The sequence below is a fragment of the Mustela erminea genome, chromosome 1 (assembly GCF_009829155.1).
Source record: "Mustela erminea isolate mMusErm1 chromosome 1, mMusErm1.Pri, whole genome shotgun sequence".
NCBI lineage: Eukaryota > Metazoa > Chordata > Mammalia > Carnivora > Mustelidae > Mustela > Mustela erminea.
The window spans coordinates 206,540,272-206,555,007 of record NC_045614.1 but is presented as its reverse complement, the minus strand read 5'-3'; the positions used below and the strand labels follow the sequence as shown (position 1 = coordinate 206,555,007).

Genomic DNA, 14,736 nt, shown 5'->3' with positions numbered 1-14,736 from the left:
CAACAAAGTTCCTCTTAATTACTTATCCTCAAAATCTCTGCTGTTTTCAAGCATATGCTTAAGTTTGAATTTCCTACACACTATTCTAAACAAACTAGTTCATTTGAGAAAAGGTTCAGAACTCTCTGTTTTTATGGCTTGCCTCTTGCTTTGTGCAAAATATCTGAGCAACAACTCCAGAACTGGGGATAGGAACAGTTGCTTGCTTACTATCTCATAAAGACACATCTGCATTACTAGCAATCACTGGGCTTGGGCAGTAGCCTCTTGTTTTTTAGGCTTGATGCCCTTGTGATGAAATCTCCTTCTTATGAGTGACATGCGGTGATGTAAAGTCAGATAGGGCCTCAAGATTATTAGCCTGTTGGGTGATGGGTAGAGTTTGGCACTACAAATGGGAACTGGGTAGATGAAGGGAAACACATAACTCTTGGCCATTTTCACTTGGAATTTAGCCACTGCAACATAAGACAAGAGAGCATGAGATATTCTAATGGCCGACCCAGATAGGAGAGATAATTTAGCCTTTGACAAAGGGAGGGGATACTGTTTTTGTGGCTTCCTCTGTCCAGAGTTGAGCTTCTGCCACATTAACGGGGAGGAAAGAGGATAGAAGAAGCAGATTGTGGCTTAAGTAGATCAAGACTCTCACTAAACCTTGATTAAGCTTATTTTCTTGAATGAATCTTTCTACATTTGTTTTGTTTCCTTAGGGCAATTTCCAAAGACTTGAATTTTTTTAAGTATGTAATATATTTGGAAAAGGCCTGATATCTGATGGACACTTTTTTAAGTATGGTCACAGCTTCTACATGGCTTCCACTCTGATCTTTTTGACCACTCTAACACAGGGCCCTCTGTTGACCTGCCTTTTAACACTCTTATCCACTATGGCAGAACCAAAGCCAAGTCTATTAGAAAAGGAACTTACTTAGTGTCTCTCCTTCCAGTTTTGCTGCCTGTCAATGTTTGGAGATGTTAGGGTGACACAGCACCATATGTTGCCTGTTTTCATTTGATGGAGGATAAACAGATAAACTTATACTCTTTCTTCCTTTGGATATCTTAAAAAAAATCCATTTTGTTGCTGGTTAAGAGTTTAGCCAACTTCATATTTTAATAGCCATTCAGAAGGTAATTTGGTATGGATCTTAAATTAATTGTAGAAGCCCCTAATTCTAACAGTAGTCACTAAAAGTTTAGAAGATAATGTTGCCTTATACTTTATCATTATTGATGTCATTATTAACACTTAATAAGTGGAATTAATAAGGAAATGTTATTATGAATATCTTTACTGAACATGAACCAAGCTGGAATGATCAAGGTTACTTTCTCCAGCCTATAGTTTGGAACAGACTTGTGTTTTGTGGATTTGGTCTACCTCAGCCTCTGCTTTGTTATGAATGTTAGAAGGTCATGGGCTTGAAGGCAGGCAAATATCAACCTCTGTGATAAATTTAGTGAAGCAGACTTAAATTCAGTCATCTCTCTGTGCCAACATAGAATCACATAAAATCAACATGGGAATCACAGGCAGAATAGCTACCTATGCGGCCACCATACATTGATTGAGTTCGATGATATATTTTGTCAGTGAGTAAAAAGAAACAGCTATAATATATGATTTAGGGGAAAACAGTTAAAGCCGCCTGGAGCCACAGATTCAACAGCTGAGTATCAGGGAAAAAATGAAATTGGATGAAGTGTTAAGAAAGGGGGTACTGTTCCTACAAATGATTTTAGTCAAACACTGGCTGTACTGAAGATGAGGCTTTGTAAGACCAAGTTATATTATAGTAGCTTTGGGTCTGCTCATGAAAACACATTTTGCAAAAGTGCTGTTGAATATAGCTATCAGTCAGACCTAACACCTCCATATCACCAACTGTAGATAGCCAAAGGGTGACCAAACTCTTCCTCTGTCTTTTACGCATACACAGACACATACACATTACCGCAACAGACATTATATACAGATATATATCCATGTATAATGTATATAATATGTATGCTGTGCTATATAATATGTATAATACATATGATGTGCATTTGTATTATAAGATGACTTGCAATGAAAAATGAATTTAGGGGCACCTGGGTGGCTCAGTGGGTTAAGCTGCTGCCTTTGGCTCAGGTCATGATCTCCGCGTCCTGGGATCGAACCCCGCATTGGGCTCTCTGCTCAGCGGGGACCCTGCTTCCTCCTCTCTCTCTGCCTGCCTCTCTGCCTGCTTGTGATCTCTCTCTGTCAAATAAATAGATAAAATCTCAAAAAAAATGAATTTAGACATTTTCCCAAATGGAAATGGTTAAGGTTGCTTATATTTAATCATGTACTAATAAAACAACGTTGAGGCTTTTGTTTTCAATTGTTGGAAACTCCAGATAATTGATCAAGGAAGTTCTGATGTGGTATTGTAGGCTAAGATTTGGTTGTCATTGTTTTAACAGCCCATAATATTGTTATTATAAATAATGGAGTAGATATACATGGTGTCTCACAGGATAATGATCTAAAGAGATCAACAATCTAGAATTTCTTAGAAGAAACCAGAAGACCAGAATCTTCCATGCCAGCATGGATGGTAAGAGGTATATCCATAGCCACCATAGCCACATCTCAGGCTTCTATGGCCATACCTCAGGCCACCATAGTAGTTGCCATAGAAGCTCATGGGTGAGAAGAAGGCTCAGAAGAACAGAGTCAGTTTCTAAAGTTTAAAGTTTATAATCTACACAGGACCTTATAAACCAACTGAGTGGAATGTGGGGCAAACCACAGGCACTGCTGGATTCATCTTTCAAGCTAATTGGCATTAAAACCATCTCAAGAATTTCTCATAACTAATATATCCAAGACAACTTTGGTATGTGTCAGGAGGCCTGTAATGAAATCATGTGCCTTTGATGAGAGATTCTTCTACTTTGGTGACTTGTTTATTCCAGATTCCAAATTTAGACTGTGTTACTGCTACCATAACATCATGTAACTCATGCAAATTCTACCTGTTGGAAATTCTAGTTTTATTTAATACTATTCTTCTTGCACCTGCATATTTGCTGCCTTGAGGACAAAAGGGCAGTTTCAAAGGAAAGAGAAAGATGTAAAGAATGTGGGACAGGAGATATGGTGCCAGGATTCACCTGTAAACACTGAATGATCACGTGTTTTATCTTTTTTTGGGGAGCAATGTTATTAACTTTGGTTTATACTTCACATTTACATGTGTCCATAATTTTATAAATGACCCCCAAACCATGGCAGAGACCTTGAAGTTTGGCCCCATTAACCCTAAATATATAGAAAAGGAGGGACTTACTTCACTAGAAATTTGAGTTTTAATGGATTCCAGAAACTCTCAAATGATTTATTGACGTCATGTTCCACTGGATATGTTGCACTGAAAAAGACACATCTCTTTTGGTATTCTTGCTCCAAATGTAAAACCTCAATCTAGATGTGATAAAACTTCAGACATACTCAAACTGGGGAATATTCTACAAAACACACAACCCTTTTGAATTGTTAAGGCCACGAAGGCCAAGGAAAGACAGAGACTAAAAAGGTCTTACAACTAAATGCAGTGTGAATTGGATTATGGAACAGAAAAAAGACATGAATGGAAAAAATGATGAAATAAAATCTATAGTTAAGAATATCATATAAAGGTAATTTCTTTGACTTGATAAATATACTATGGTTATGAAAGATATTAACATTAGGGAACATTAAGTGTATATAAAAGTTTTCTGTACTATTTTGGAACTTTCTATAGGTCTAAAGTTATTAAAAATATGATGTTTAAAGAAAATATAAAAATACTCTTTCATTTCATTGATTTGATCATTTTCTAATTCACTTATCAAACTTTATTGAGAACCAATTATATACTAAGCACTACATTTTTATTTTAAGTTTTATTTATTTATTTGAGAGAGAAAGAGATAGAGAAAACATATGGGGGGAGGGGTAGAGGGAGAAGAAGAGTGAGCATCTCAAGTAGGCTCCACGTGGAGTGTGGTGCCTCATGAGGGGCTTGATACAATGACCCTGACCTGAGACTCTGACCTGAGCAGAAATCAAGAGTTGGATGACTACCAAACTGAGCTACCCAGGCACCCCAATACCAGGCACTTTTATGAGCACTGGGACAGAGCAATGGGTAGGACAGACAAGGACACTATTGTGATGGAGCTTAAGTTCTAGATTCAGCAGGGAAAGGAAAATTCAAGACAGAGAAAGATTGAGTGAATTAGATAATTTCTAATTGCAATGGGTCTGTGTCAATAATAAATCACAATGAGCAAAGGAAAACTTGGAGAGTTATTGGTGAAGGATTAGTTCAGACTGAGTGATCAGGGAAAGCCTCACTGAGAGAACAAAGAGAGAAGGATGAGCCATTCTCGCTATTACTTCAGGAGCTCAAGGCAGAGCCTTTCAGTCAGAAACAAGCAGGCCCATCTGAAGAGCTGAGAAGCCACTGTGATCTATATATTGTAATGTAGAGGAACAGGGTTACCAGATGAGCTCATAGATGTAGTCAGGGCTGTGACATGCAGGGTCATATCAGCTGTGTTTTCTAAGCTTCGGGTTGCCAGATGCAGCAAACAAATACTGAAATTCAAATTTAATTGCATGTCTGGTACATACCCCCATCCTAATGTGGGCAGACATTGAAGGATTACAGTCAGGGAGGGTCATGATCTGATCTGTGCCAGGCATGCTTTGAGACCTAGAAGAAAAAAAGGAAAAAGTTTGAGTAATATAAAGAAACATCAACTTAATTTTGTTTTGTTAAATTTGATTAATCTATGGAGATATACATATATATAACATTTATATATTAAGATTGGAAGTATATGAAATATTATATATGAGATATATATCATATATATAATAAGATTGGAAATATAAATTGAAACTGGAGAGGAGAATGTATCCAAAGTGATTCATCTAACAGGAGTCCAGGTGGAGACTAGAGACCATAAGTGGGGTAAACAGCTGGTGAGGCATTCTCACAGTTGAGGGTAAAATCTGAGGAGAAAAGAGAAAGGACACTTAGAAGGAGAAGCCACTGAGGTTGGAATTCAACCAACGGTGCATGGAAGGATGAAGGTAAAAGTTGGAGAGATTTTCAGGAATGAGAGAGAAGCCGGTGAATCTGAATGCTGCTGAGAGGCTGACTAATATACTTGACCTCTAGATTTGGTGGGAGTGAGGTCCTGATGATCTCTGTCAGAAGGGTCTCAGGAGAGTAGTGTAGATGAAAGACCAAAACACAGGAACAGAGAGATAAAGGATTCTTAGAATACTGCTGTGGAAATACACTTGTGAAGTTCTGTTGTGAAGCAGAATACAGAAATGGCGATTATGCTGAAGAGTGTGAAGAATGAAAGAAAACTTGTTTAATTTTTGGTTATGGAATATATTTGAGAATTGAGTATACTTAGAACAGCACACCTACCAGAAAAGATAGGGGAAAAAAGAATGGCATGCCGTGCGAAGCTCTCATTTTATGATCAAGGAGAACAACTTAATTCTTCAGAAGAAACAGATTAATTAAGAATCTAGGGGGTGGGATTATGGACATTGGGGAGGGTATGTGCTTTGGTGAGTGCTGTGAAGTGTGTAAACCTGGTGATTCACAGACCTGTACCCCTGGGGATAAAAATATATGTTTATAAAAAATAAAAAATTAATTAAAAAAAAAAGAATCTAGGGAGAAAAAAACTCTAACAAACGTTATTAGAGACATCATTTGCACAAAATACAATGTATTAGATATTCTTTTAAATAAAATACAGAAAACCCCAGATTAATTATAGTTCTTTTAATTACCTGATATAATTCAGGTTTACCAAATTTAGGCAATGATCTAAGAAAATAAATATTGGTGAAGAAGAATAAAAATCATGCTATTTCAACTAGTGTTGGCTAAAAACTTCTTGTTTACTAGGCTCTGAACTGTGAGAATTGAGTCTATTGTGATTTTTCTGTATGGAAAATTTGAACATGACGTCAAATCATGGTGAGGATGTCCTCTCTCTTTAATATCTCGATCCAACAGGTAGTGACTAAATTTTTGCAATAGTGTGGTACTTTACAAAACACATCTACCATGAAACACACATGGAAAGCACATTCAAAGACATATGACCACTGAGTAGGAGAATGTGTTGATGGAACCATTAAATGAAATTCTCTTCTGTTTCATTAAGATGCTATTTTCTTTTGACTTATTTGAAATAGTTACCATGTAAGATGAATTGCATTGTTTGAAAAACCTGTGTCCTTATTCTGAACATCTCCAGAGAGAGTAGATTAAAATGCAGAGGGTGTCTAACTTCTTAACCCATCTTCCCTGGGATATAAACCAGCATCAATTCCATTCTATAAACCCTGCTAAGGTTACTTGAAGAAATACATAAAAAGATATCTTGCCTGAGAACTGTAATTAAATATCAGAAATCTGTGTGGCTGTATAGATAATGCTGTCTTCCCACATGCATTTTCTTAAAGACACAGAAGTCTATTTTTAAACTGTAACATAAAACTACTCCTGCTTTTCTTGGGCTATCCTGTTGGGTGAGCTATCACACTGATTGGAGTAATTCAAGGGTTATGCAAGAGAGCTTGTCGGGTCACAAAGCATACAGATTTGACGTTTAGGGAAATAAAATAGTTCTCTTATTGTTAACAAAAATATGTGATGATAAGCTCATTAGGTAGTTACTTCGAATATTGACTAATCACTGCATATACAATTAGGACAAAAAAATATAAAAATGGATTCCACAGAATAACTTGTATTCGCTTGTCCTTCAGTAGAAGTTGGACATAAGTGAGAATAAAACTCATTCGTATAAACAGGAAAGTAGAAGATACTTTGTTTAGGCCTGTTTCCCTTGATTTTAGTGAGTTAAATTATTATCAACATCATGAGCATGAAAGATACATTATGCTTTCAATAGAGAAAAAGGAATTAATTCCTTGAAGAAATTAATTATTTGGATCAAGAGAGAAGAAAAACTCACGAATAGAAAGAAATGTTATTCTTTGTGAAATGCTATGCAATAATATTATTATTTGGGGACCAAGACCCTCACAAATGAATTCTTTTTTGAAATAAGGATGATTATAGGTAGTTAAAATGAAGGTCTAATTTGGGGCAGGACTGTGTAGAGTGTATGAGTATATCCCCTCATTCAAACCCTAAACTGGATAAAAAGTCCAAACAAAGTAAATCACCTTAATACCTCTGAAGCTTTATCTTATGGTTGAGGAACAACAAACTAATGCAATTAATTGTGAAATTAGCCAATGACATGACACATGTTATGGTGACACCCACTCTGGGAGCATATAAAAGATCTCTGCAGAGAGAAATGTCCATACCACAGTGAAGTAACACTTCTCCTCTCTTCATCTACCCAACAACAACCTCAACAACCAACACAATGTGTGGCAGCTACTATGGAGGCTGTGGCTACGGACGCTGTGGCTATGGAGGCTGTGGCTACGGAGGCTATGGCTACGGAGGCTGTGGCTATGGAGGCTGTGGCTATGGAGGCTATGGCTACGGAGGCTTGGGCTGTGGCTATGGCTCCAGCTATGGCTGTGGCTTCCGCAGACTGGGCTGTGGCTATGGCTGTGGCTCTGGCTGTGGCTACGGCTATGGGTCCCGCTCCCTCTGTGGCTGTGGCTATGGCTGTGGCTCTGGCTGTGGCTACGGCTATGGGTCCCGCTCCCTCTGTGGCTGTGGCTATGGCTGTGGCTCTGGCTGTGGCTACGGCTATGGCTCCCGCTCCCTCTGTGGCTACGGATGTGGCTCTGGATGCAGCTCTGGCTTTGGCTGCTACTAACTGAGGTCGCCGTGGGAGACTCTCACCTTCCACACCTGGACATGGGATTCACCAGTTCTGACACTTTCTGAGCCTCATGGTTGGGGGCTGATTATCCTGTATCACTGTTGTTAGACATGACTTTTTCTGAAGACTTGAACTCTGGTGCTTTCTTCGTCTGAACTATATTTTCCTTCCTTTCCTCGTTATAACTCGTGAAAAATACAAGAATGTGAAAATTATCCTGTGAGCTCCTGTCAGGTGTCTCATCTGGGTGATGTTGTCATGGATCCTGCTTTTTGATTTTCATACAGATTATTTTTCTCCATTTCTCTAATAAACTTCTTCAATCTGACATAAAAATATTGGTTCGCTTTTCATTTAATATTCATAGCTAGGCTTTAAGCTTTTAAAAAATTATTTGTATAAAAGGAAACAATTGCCTTCTTTAGGGGTTATCTTATTTTTATATTTCTTTTTTTTTTTGGTAAGATTTTATTTATTTATTTGACAGAGAGAGAGAGATATCACAAGTAGGCAGAGAGGTAGGGGGAAGCAGGCTCTCCGCTGAGCAGAGAGCCTAATGTGGGCTCAATCCCAGGACCCTGAGATCATAACCTGAGCTGAAGGCAGAGGCTTAACCCACTGAGCCACCCAGATGCCCCTTTTTATTATATTTCTAATTCAGTTGCTCCACCAAATCCTTGATTTGTGGCATCAAGAAAGTACCCATCTTTGCAGCTATCATTTTCTACTCTGTTTAAGCTGTAATAATGTGTGATGTTGGGTTATTGTTAAGATAAACGAGATAGTATTTGCCAATTTAGTTAAGCATTGCCTGGAAACACTATATATTCCAAGTGCTTTTGCATCACAATCTCTATCTATTGAAATTTCTTATAAGATATGAGTGTTGGAAGGAAAAATAAAACAAGATAAAAACAGGGAGGCAGGCAAACCATAAAAGACTCTTTACTATAGGAAATAAACTGGCGGTTGCTGGAGGGAAGGTGAGTGGGATCTGATAGATTAAATGGGTGATGGGCATTAAGGAGGGCACTGGTGATGAGCTCAGGGTGTTATATGCAAATGATGAATCATTAAATTCTACCCCTGAAGCTAATGCTACACTATATATTAAGTAATTTGAATCTAAATAAAATCAGTTTTCAGGGGCGCCTGGGTGGCTCAGTGGGTTAAAGCCTCTGTCTTCGGCTCAGGTCGTGCTCCCAGGGTCCTGGGATGGAGCCCTGCATCAGGCTCTCTGCTCAGCTGGGAGCCTGCTTCCTCCTCTCTCTCTGCCTGTTTCTCTGTCTGTCAAATAAATAAATAAAATCTTAAAAATAAAACAAAATAAAATCATGTTTAAAAAATAAAATCATTTTTTTCAAATATTCTATTTATTCATTTGAAAGAGAGAGAGAAGGAGAGCATGAGTTGGGAAGAGGGAGAGGGAAAAGCAGACTCCCTGCCGAGCAGGGAACCTGATGTGAAATTCCGCCCAGGACCCTGGGATAGTGCACTACCTGAGCCAAAAGCAGATGTTTAACCTACTGAGCCACCCAGGTTCCCCTAAATAAAATCTTGAAAGAAAAAAACAACAGATAGGAGTGTTGATGCATGATTCTGGTTTTCTCACCTTTGGTTTGGGCATATGTAAGCAAGAAGTGTTTCTTACGTTTGTTCGGCTCATGAGGTAAAGTGGATCAAACCACACCCAACCTCTTTCCACCTAACAAGTCTTGCTATGATTTAATAAATGATTTTTAAAAGATGACGCCAACTCTAACACCCATTACTTGTTTATGTTTAAAGCTGTTTGGTGGCATCCTCCATACTTGTTTGTCCTGAATCATTTCTTCCCTGTCCAGCGTGTGGTTTCACAGTTGTAGCTGCAGTTGCTTGCTTTTTCCACTGGTGACCGTGTGTGCACGTGCACATGTATGTGTGAGATTCATGCCTGTAAACTTATCAATTATTTTTTTCTCGAAATGTGATTTTTTTCGATCTTGGACATGAATGAGTCCAAGTGTTGTATTTAAGGTGATGGATAGTCCCCAATTCACAGGGCAGGTTGTCAGGTTCAGTTTCAAAATTGTTCACCTTTTGAGAAGGAATTAAGATCCCTAGAAATATCAAACCCCCAAAGAGAGCATATTTTCCTCCATGTACACCTGCGGGAGGACTTGTCTTTCCTCTTTACTTTATTTGAAGCTTAGAATTTTTCTTTAATATTAAATAGACGTTAGATGATCTATGCTTGCACATCTAAAGAAATAGTGGGTTTTACAACTATTTTGGCTTGCTTGGTAAGTCATAACAGTTGGACACAAGTGATGCCTTAGATGTAGGGTCACAAGCCAAGACTCTTTTTGGTTATGGTTTTCCATGATTTCCCCCCAATATATCCTTTAATGTCACCCAGAATTGATTAATATTCTTAGCAGCTCTACCACATTGAAATTGACATTAAATGTTATCATTATCATCCCCAAATAAACATCCATTTTTTGTACTCATATTGGATGGTCCACTTCTTAAAGTCTTCAAATTATGTAGATCTCTAATTGCAATTGAAATACATGGACATCTTTTACACTCTACCCTATTCCTTATTTGTGTCTCTCTTTTTTACAGTGACAAACCTCTACCTCAACATCATTGTGTTCACCCTATCCAATATCAAACACAAAATACTTCCTAAATTACCACCCTAAATCTTAAAACAGGTCTGCCTTTTACTGGCTCATGACATTTGACAAATTGTGGACTCTCTTGGAAATTGGTGTTCTTATAAAAATGTTAGGTATAATAATAGAACCAGCCTTCTTGAGAAGGCTGAGAATGTTCAGCTCTGAGAATGTTCATATCAAGTAAATGTAACTTTTTACTATTTCATTCATGGTTTATTTTCTGATTCTTTGCATATTAAAGAGTTATTTTTTTTGTCATACTTGTTCTATGCTGCTTATGTAATTCATATTCCAAAGCTCTGTGTAATAATATGTATTTATAATCTAAATAATAATAAGTAACATTTTTTGGCTGTTTATCATAGGACAATCACTTGCCAAGTCCTTTATGCACATTATCCTACATAAGCCCCAGAACAACTTTACAATGTATTAAAATTACCCTGTTTTATAGCTGAATAAAAGAGGAATGAGTTAATTTTCTCTCTGGCAGTTTTAATGTGGCAAAGAGATGTCTCATAATTACCTCTTTGTTGTCTCTGTGCATGTGAATATAAAACATTGTTGGTTTTTCCTGCCTAGATAATTACAAGGACTTTATTCCCCCCACTAAATGCAAAAGAATCTCCTGGTATAAATTTAGTTACTAGTACCATTTATTATTGACTAATATAAAATTAATATATTGATGATCAAGTTTATTTTTAACTCCTTTTCCCCATGACTTTCTTCCTTCATCCTTTACTTTCTACCTGGCAGTTAAATTGTGAAATTCCAATGCTCCTTTGTGAGACATCTAGAATCTTTGGTGTACATGACTTTCTCTACTTGGCATAATTGTTGTCTTGGCCTAAGTGCTTTTGCTCCAAATTTGAGGGAAGCCTGTCAGTCCCTTTCCCTATCTCCGCTTGTGTTAGATTTTCTATCTTCAGTACAGGCTGCACATTTCTCATGACATATATATATTTCTCCTTTTTAGATTTGCTATTTGCTTGTATGGTTGTAATAGCATTATCCATCCCATCTCTCTTAAACATTATGAATTTTAGAATTTTAAAAAATCTGTTAAAGTGTTCTCCCTTCTTTTGCAATAGTGCTATTTTGATGGATGAGCTCATTCTGAAACCTTAGATAAATTCTTTGATTTTTGATAACATGTTTTTTTTTCCCCCAAATGGTTTTATCCTTTAGAATAATAATCTACATACCCAGTACTTAGGCTTAGTACATGTTCCATCAGAATTTATGTGTGTTCATATGCAAATCTTTCATACACAGACAACTATAAAGGAAGATGTTTAGATTTTTTATTTTATTTAGCTTATTTACAATACTTACTATTCTCTTTTTTTTTAAAAAAAAGATTTATTTATTTTAGAGAGAGAGTGAGAAAGAGCATGGGGAGAAGTAAAGAGGGAGAAAGAGAGACTCTCAAGCTGGCTCAACATGGAGCCCAAAGAGGGGCTTGATCCCATGACCCTGTAATCATGACCTGACCCCAAATCAAGGTCAGATTCCTAACCAACAGAGCTGCCCAGGCACCCCAGCGATATCTATTACCTTTTTTTTTTTTTTAAAGATTTTATTTATTTATTTGACAGAGAGACATCACAAGTAGGAAGAGAGGCAGGCAGAGAGAGAGAGAGAGAGAGAGAGAGAGAGAGGAGGAAGCAGGCTCCCTGCTGAGCAGAGAGCCCGATGCGGGACTCGATCCCAGGACCCTGTAATCATGACCTGATCCCAAATCAAGGTCAGATTCCTAACCAACAGAGCTGCCCCGGCACCCCAGCTATATCTTTTACCTTTAAGGAAGACCTTATGCTGCAGGCAAGTGGAGGTAATCATTTCTAACACTGTATATTCTATTGCTATGTTTATTGTGAGGCTGTGTTACTGATCTATGCTAGACGCTGGTGATGTTCTACTTCAGATTCTTTCTATTTTCTCCCTAGGTGGGTTTTTCTCTTCCTTCCTAATATATAGAACTTTAATCTATTTACTTTTTCCTCTCATTCAGTCTTGCCAAATAGCATGAAGAAATACTCTCAACATTCTTGCAAATAGATGACAATACTTGCATATTTACAGTAACTTCTATTAGTTTCTTGCAGCATTACAGATATTTTACAGCATTATTATCATAGTCCTTTCTTTTCCGAAGATATTTAGAACTTGGTGAATTGAAGTTATTTATGATCATATTTTTGATCCTAAAGTCAATATAAATGCTATATTCTTTTTTGATTGCATATTTAGTATATACACTTTATAGCAATGTTGAATCAGTCAAGGTTGCTTTTTGTCAACAGCAGAACAAATATCAGATATTGAATAAATAAAGGAGTTAGCAGTCTCAGATTTTCTGGAAAGGTTATGCCAGCCCAGGAAAAATGAAATAGCAATTTTTAACATCCCATTATGGGTGTTCTAGGAATACCTCACTGTGCCACTTCTTGAGTAAAGGCATTGCAGGTTGTAAGAATGAAGTTTGGAAATAATTATCAGAAATTCTATGCCTTCCCCTCCTTATATGTTATATATTTGCCACTGTTCTCAATATATGATGATTCCTTCCATCACCTACAGTTCTCCCTCCTGAATTTGGGCTCCACTGAGAAAGTGTGCTACAGTGTTACAGGACATATCTATCTATCTGTCCATTGACCCATCTATCATCTACCTATCCAACTAATTTCTTTCTAAAGGGATATCTTTCCAATCTCTTTTTGAGGGACTTTAATAATTTATCAGAGTAGCTAAATACTAGGAAAAGAGAATATCTAAATTTTTAGAGTGCTATTGTCATAGGATCTGAGCTCATGTTTGTATAGAGACCCTGAATACAGGAATTATCTCTTATTAGGTCGAAGACCCACAAAGACTAAATGTCAGTCAGAGTTTTGGCCCAAATATGTCTCAAAATGGGATTAATGGCCCCATAAGCCCAGTGTGTAGTAATTTCTGCTGTCTTGTGGGCATAAATAGTATAAGTATACATAGAAGCTAATTAAATCTTTACAAGGTTCCCTCACCAGTAAAAAACTGTAGAAATGTTCAAATGGAAGACCTTGAAGAAATATTTAGAAATAGAGAAAGGAGCATTTTTATAGGAATTGTCTCAAACAATTATGGAGGTTGAAATGTCCTACAGTCTTCCATCTACAAGCTGGAAAACCAAGAAAGCCAGTGGTATAATTTAGTCTGAGTCTGGAGGCCTTGAGAACCAGTAGCACCAATGTCTGGGGTCAGAAAAGGGGTGTACTGATTCAGGAAGAAAAAAAAAATTGCCCCTTTTCTGCTATTTTTTGGTTCTATTTATGTCCTCAACAGATTGAAAGGTGCCCATTCAGATTGGTGAGGGTGACCTTCTTTATTTAGTTTATGAACTCAAATGCTCAGCTCATCCAGAAACATCTCACAGACACATCCAGAAATAATGATTTACTAGCTATCTGGGCATCCATTAGCCCAGTCAAGTTAACACATAAAATGAACCATCACAACATAGAATAGCAGATTATTTCCACCCCTAAAGACTTAAAGGATGTAGGAATTGTGATACCCATCATATACACATTTGACTCATTGTTGTTCCTCCTAGAGAATTCAGTTTTTGGCAAACCTTCATGTGCAAGTTGCAGCACAGATTGCTAGGTTTCTGGAGCAAAGCCATATTGTGGCAGAATATATTCACAGCTCAAAAAGAAGCTCCTGGCATACTAATGGACCCAAGCAGAGACTGAACATCTGTCACTATGTAACATCAAATGACGATCGTGCTGACCTTCATGACTGGGTACTCTTAGATCCACCCCGCTGTAAATTCTGGTAGACTTAGCAGCAGGAATCTAATGTTAAGTGACAATATAGATTCAGAGTCAGTTGGAGCAGGTGCAAAGGTCATGAATGATTTGAATTTGTTACCTCTCTAAAAGCTTATCTAGCCCAAAGCCTTCCTCTAGCCCTAAAGCCTTTTGGTAAGCTCACTGTTATAGCCCAATGGGGCTGTTCCAATGACTAAAGGGCAGAACAAGAATATACCAGGCATGGTTCATGGATGGGTCTTCTCAATATGTTGGAATTCGCCTGAATATGAACTTTTGTTGCCCTAAGAATTGCTCTGAGAAAGAATAGTAGGGGGGGAAATATTCCCAGTAGGCAGAACTTTCATGCAGTATACCCAATCACTAATTTTATG

The 14,736-nt window shown here is 37.6% G+C and overlaps 1 protein-coding gene across 1 annotated transcript; it reads left to right on the top strand.

The window, feature by feature from the left end:
* Positions 1-2,633: 2,633 nt before the first annotated feature.
* LOC116592380 (keratin-associated protein 6-2-like) lies at positions 2,634-7,866 on the top strand. Its single transcript, XM_032345614.1, has 2 exons — positions 2,634-2,680; positions 7,410-7,866. The coding sequence occupies exons 1-2, from the start codon at positions 2,634-2,636 to the stop codon at positions 7,864-7,866; spliced, it is 504 nt and encodes a 167-aa protein (XP_032201505.1).
* The last annotated feature ends 6,870 nt before the right edge of the window (positions 7,867-14,736 follow it).

Excerpts from the sequence above, each read along its gene's own strand:
- LOC116592380 (XM_032345614.1), top strand. The coding sequence starts at position 2,634 with ATGGCCATACCTCAGGCCACCATAGTAGTTGCCATAGAAGCTCATGG. Across the intron at positions 2,681-7,409 it reads GTTGCCATAGAAGCTCATGG|TAACACTTCTCCTCTCTTCA; the intron begins GTGAGAAGAAGG and ends ACCACAGTGAAG.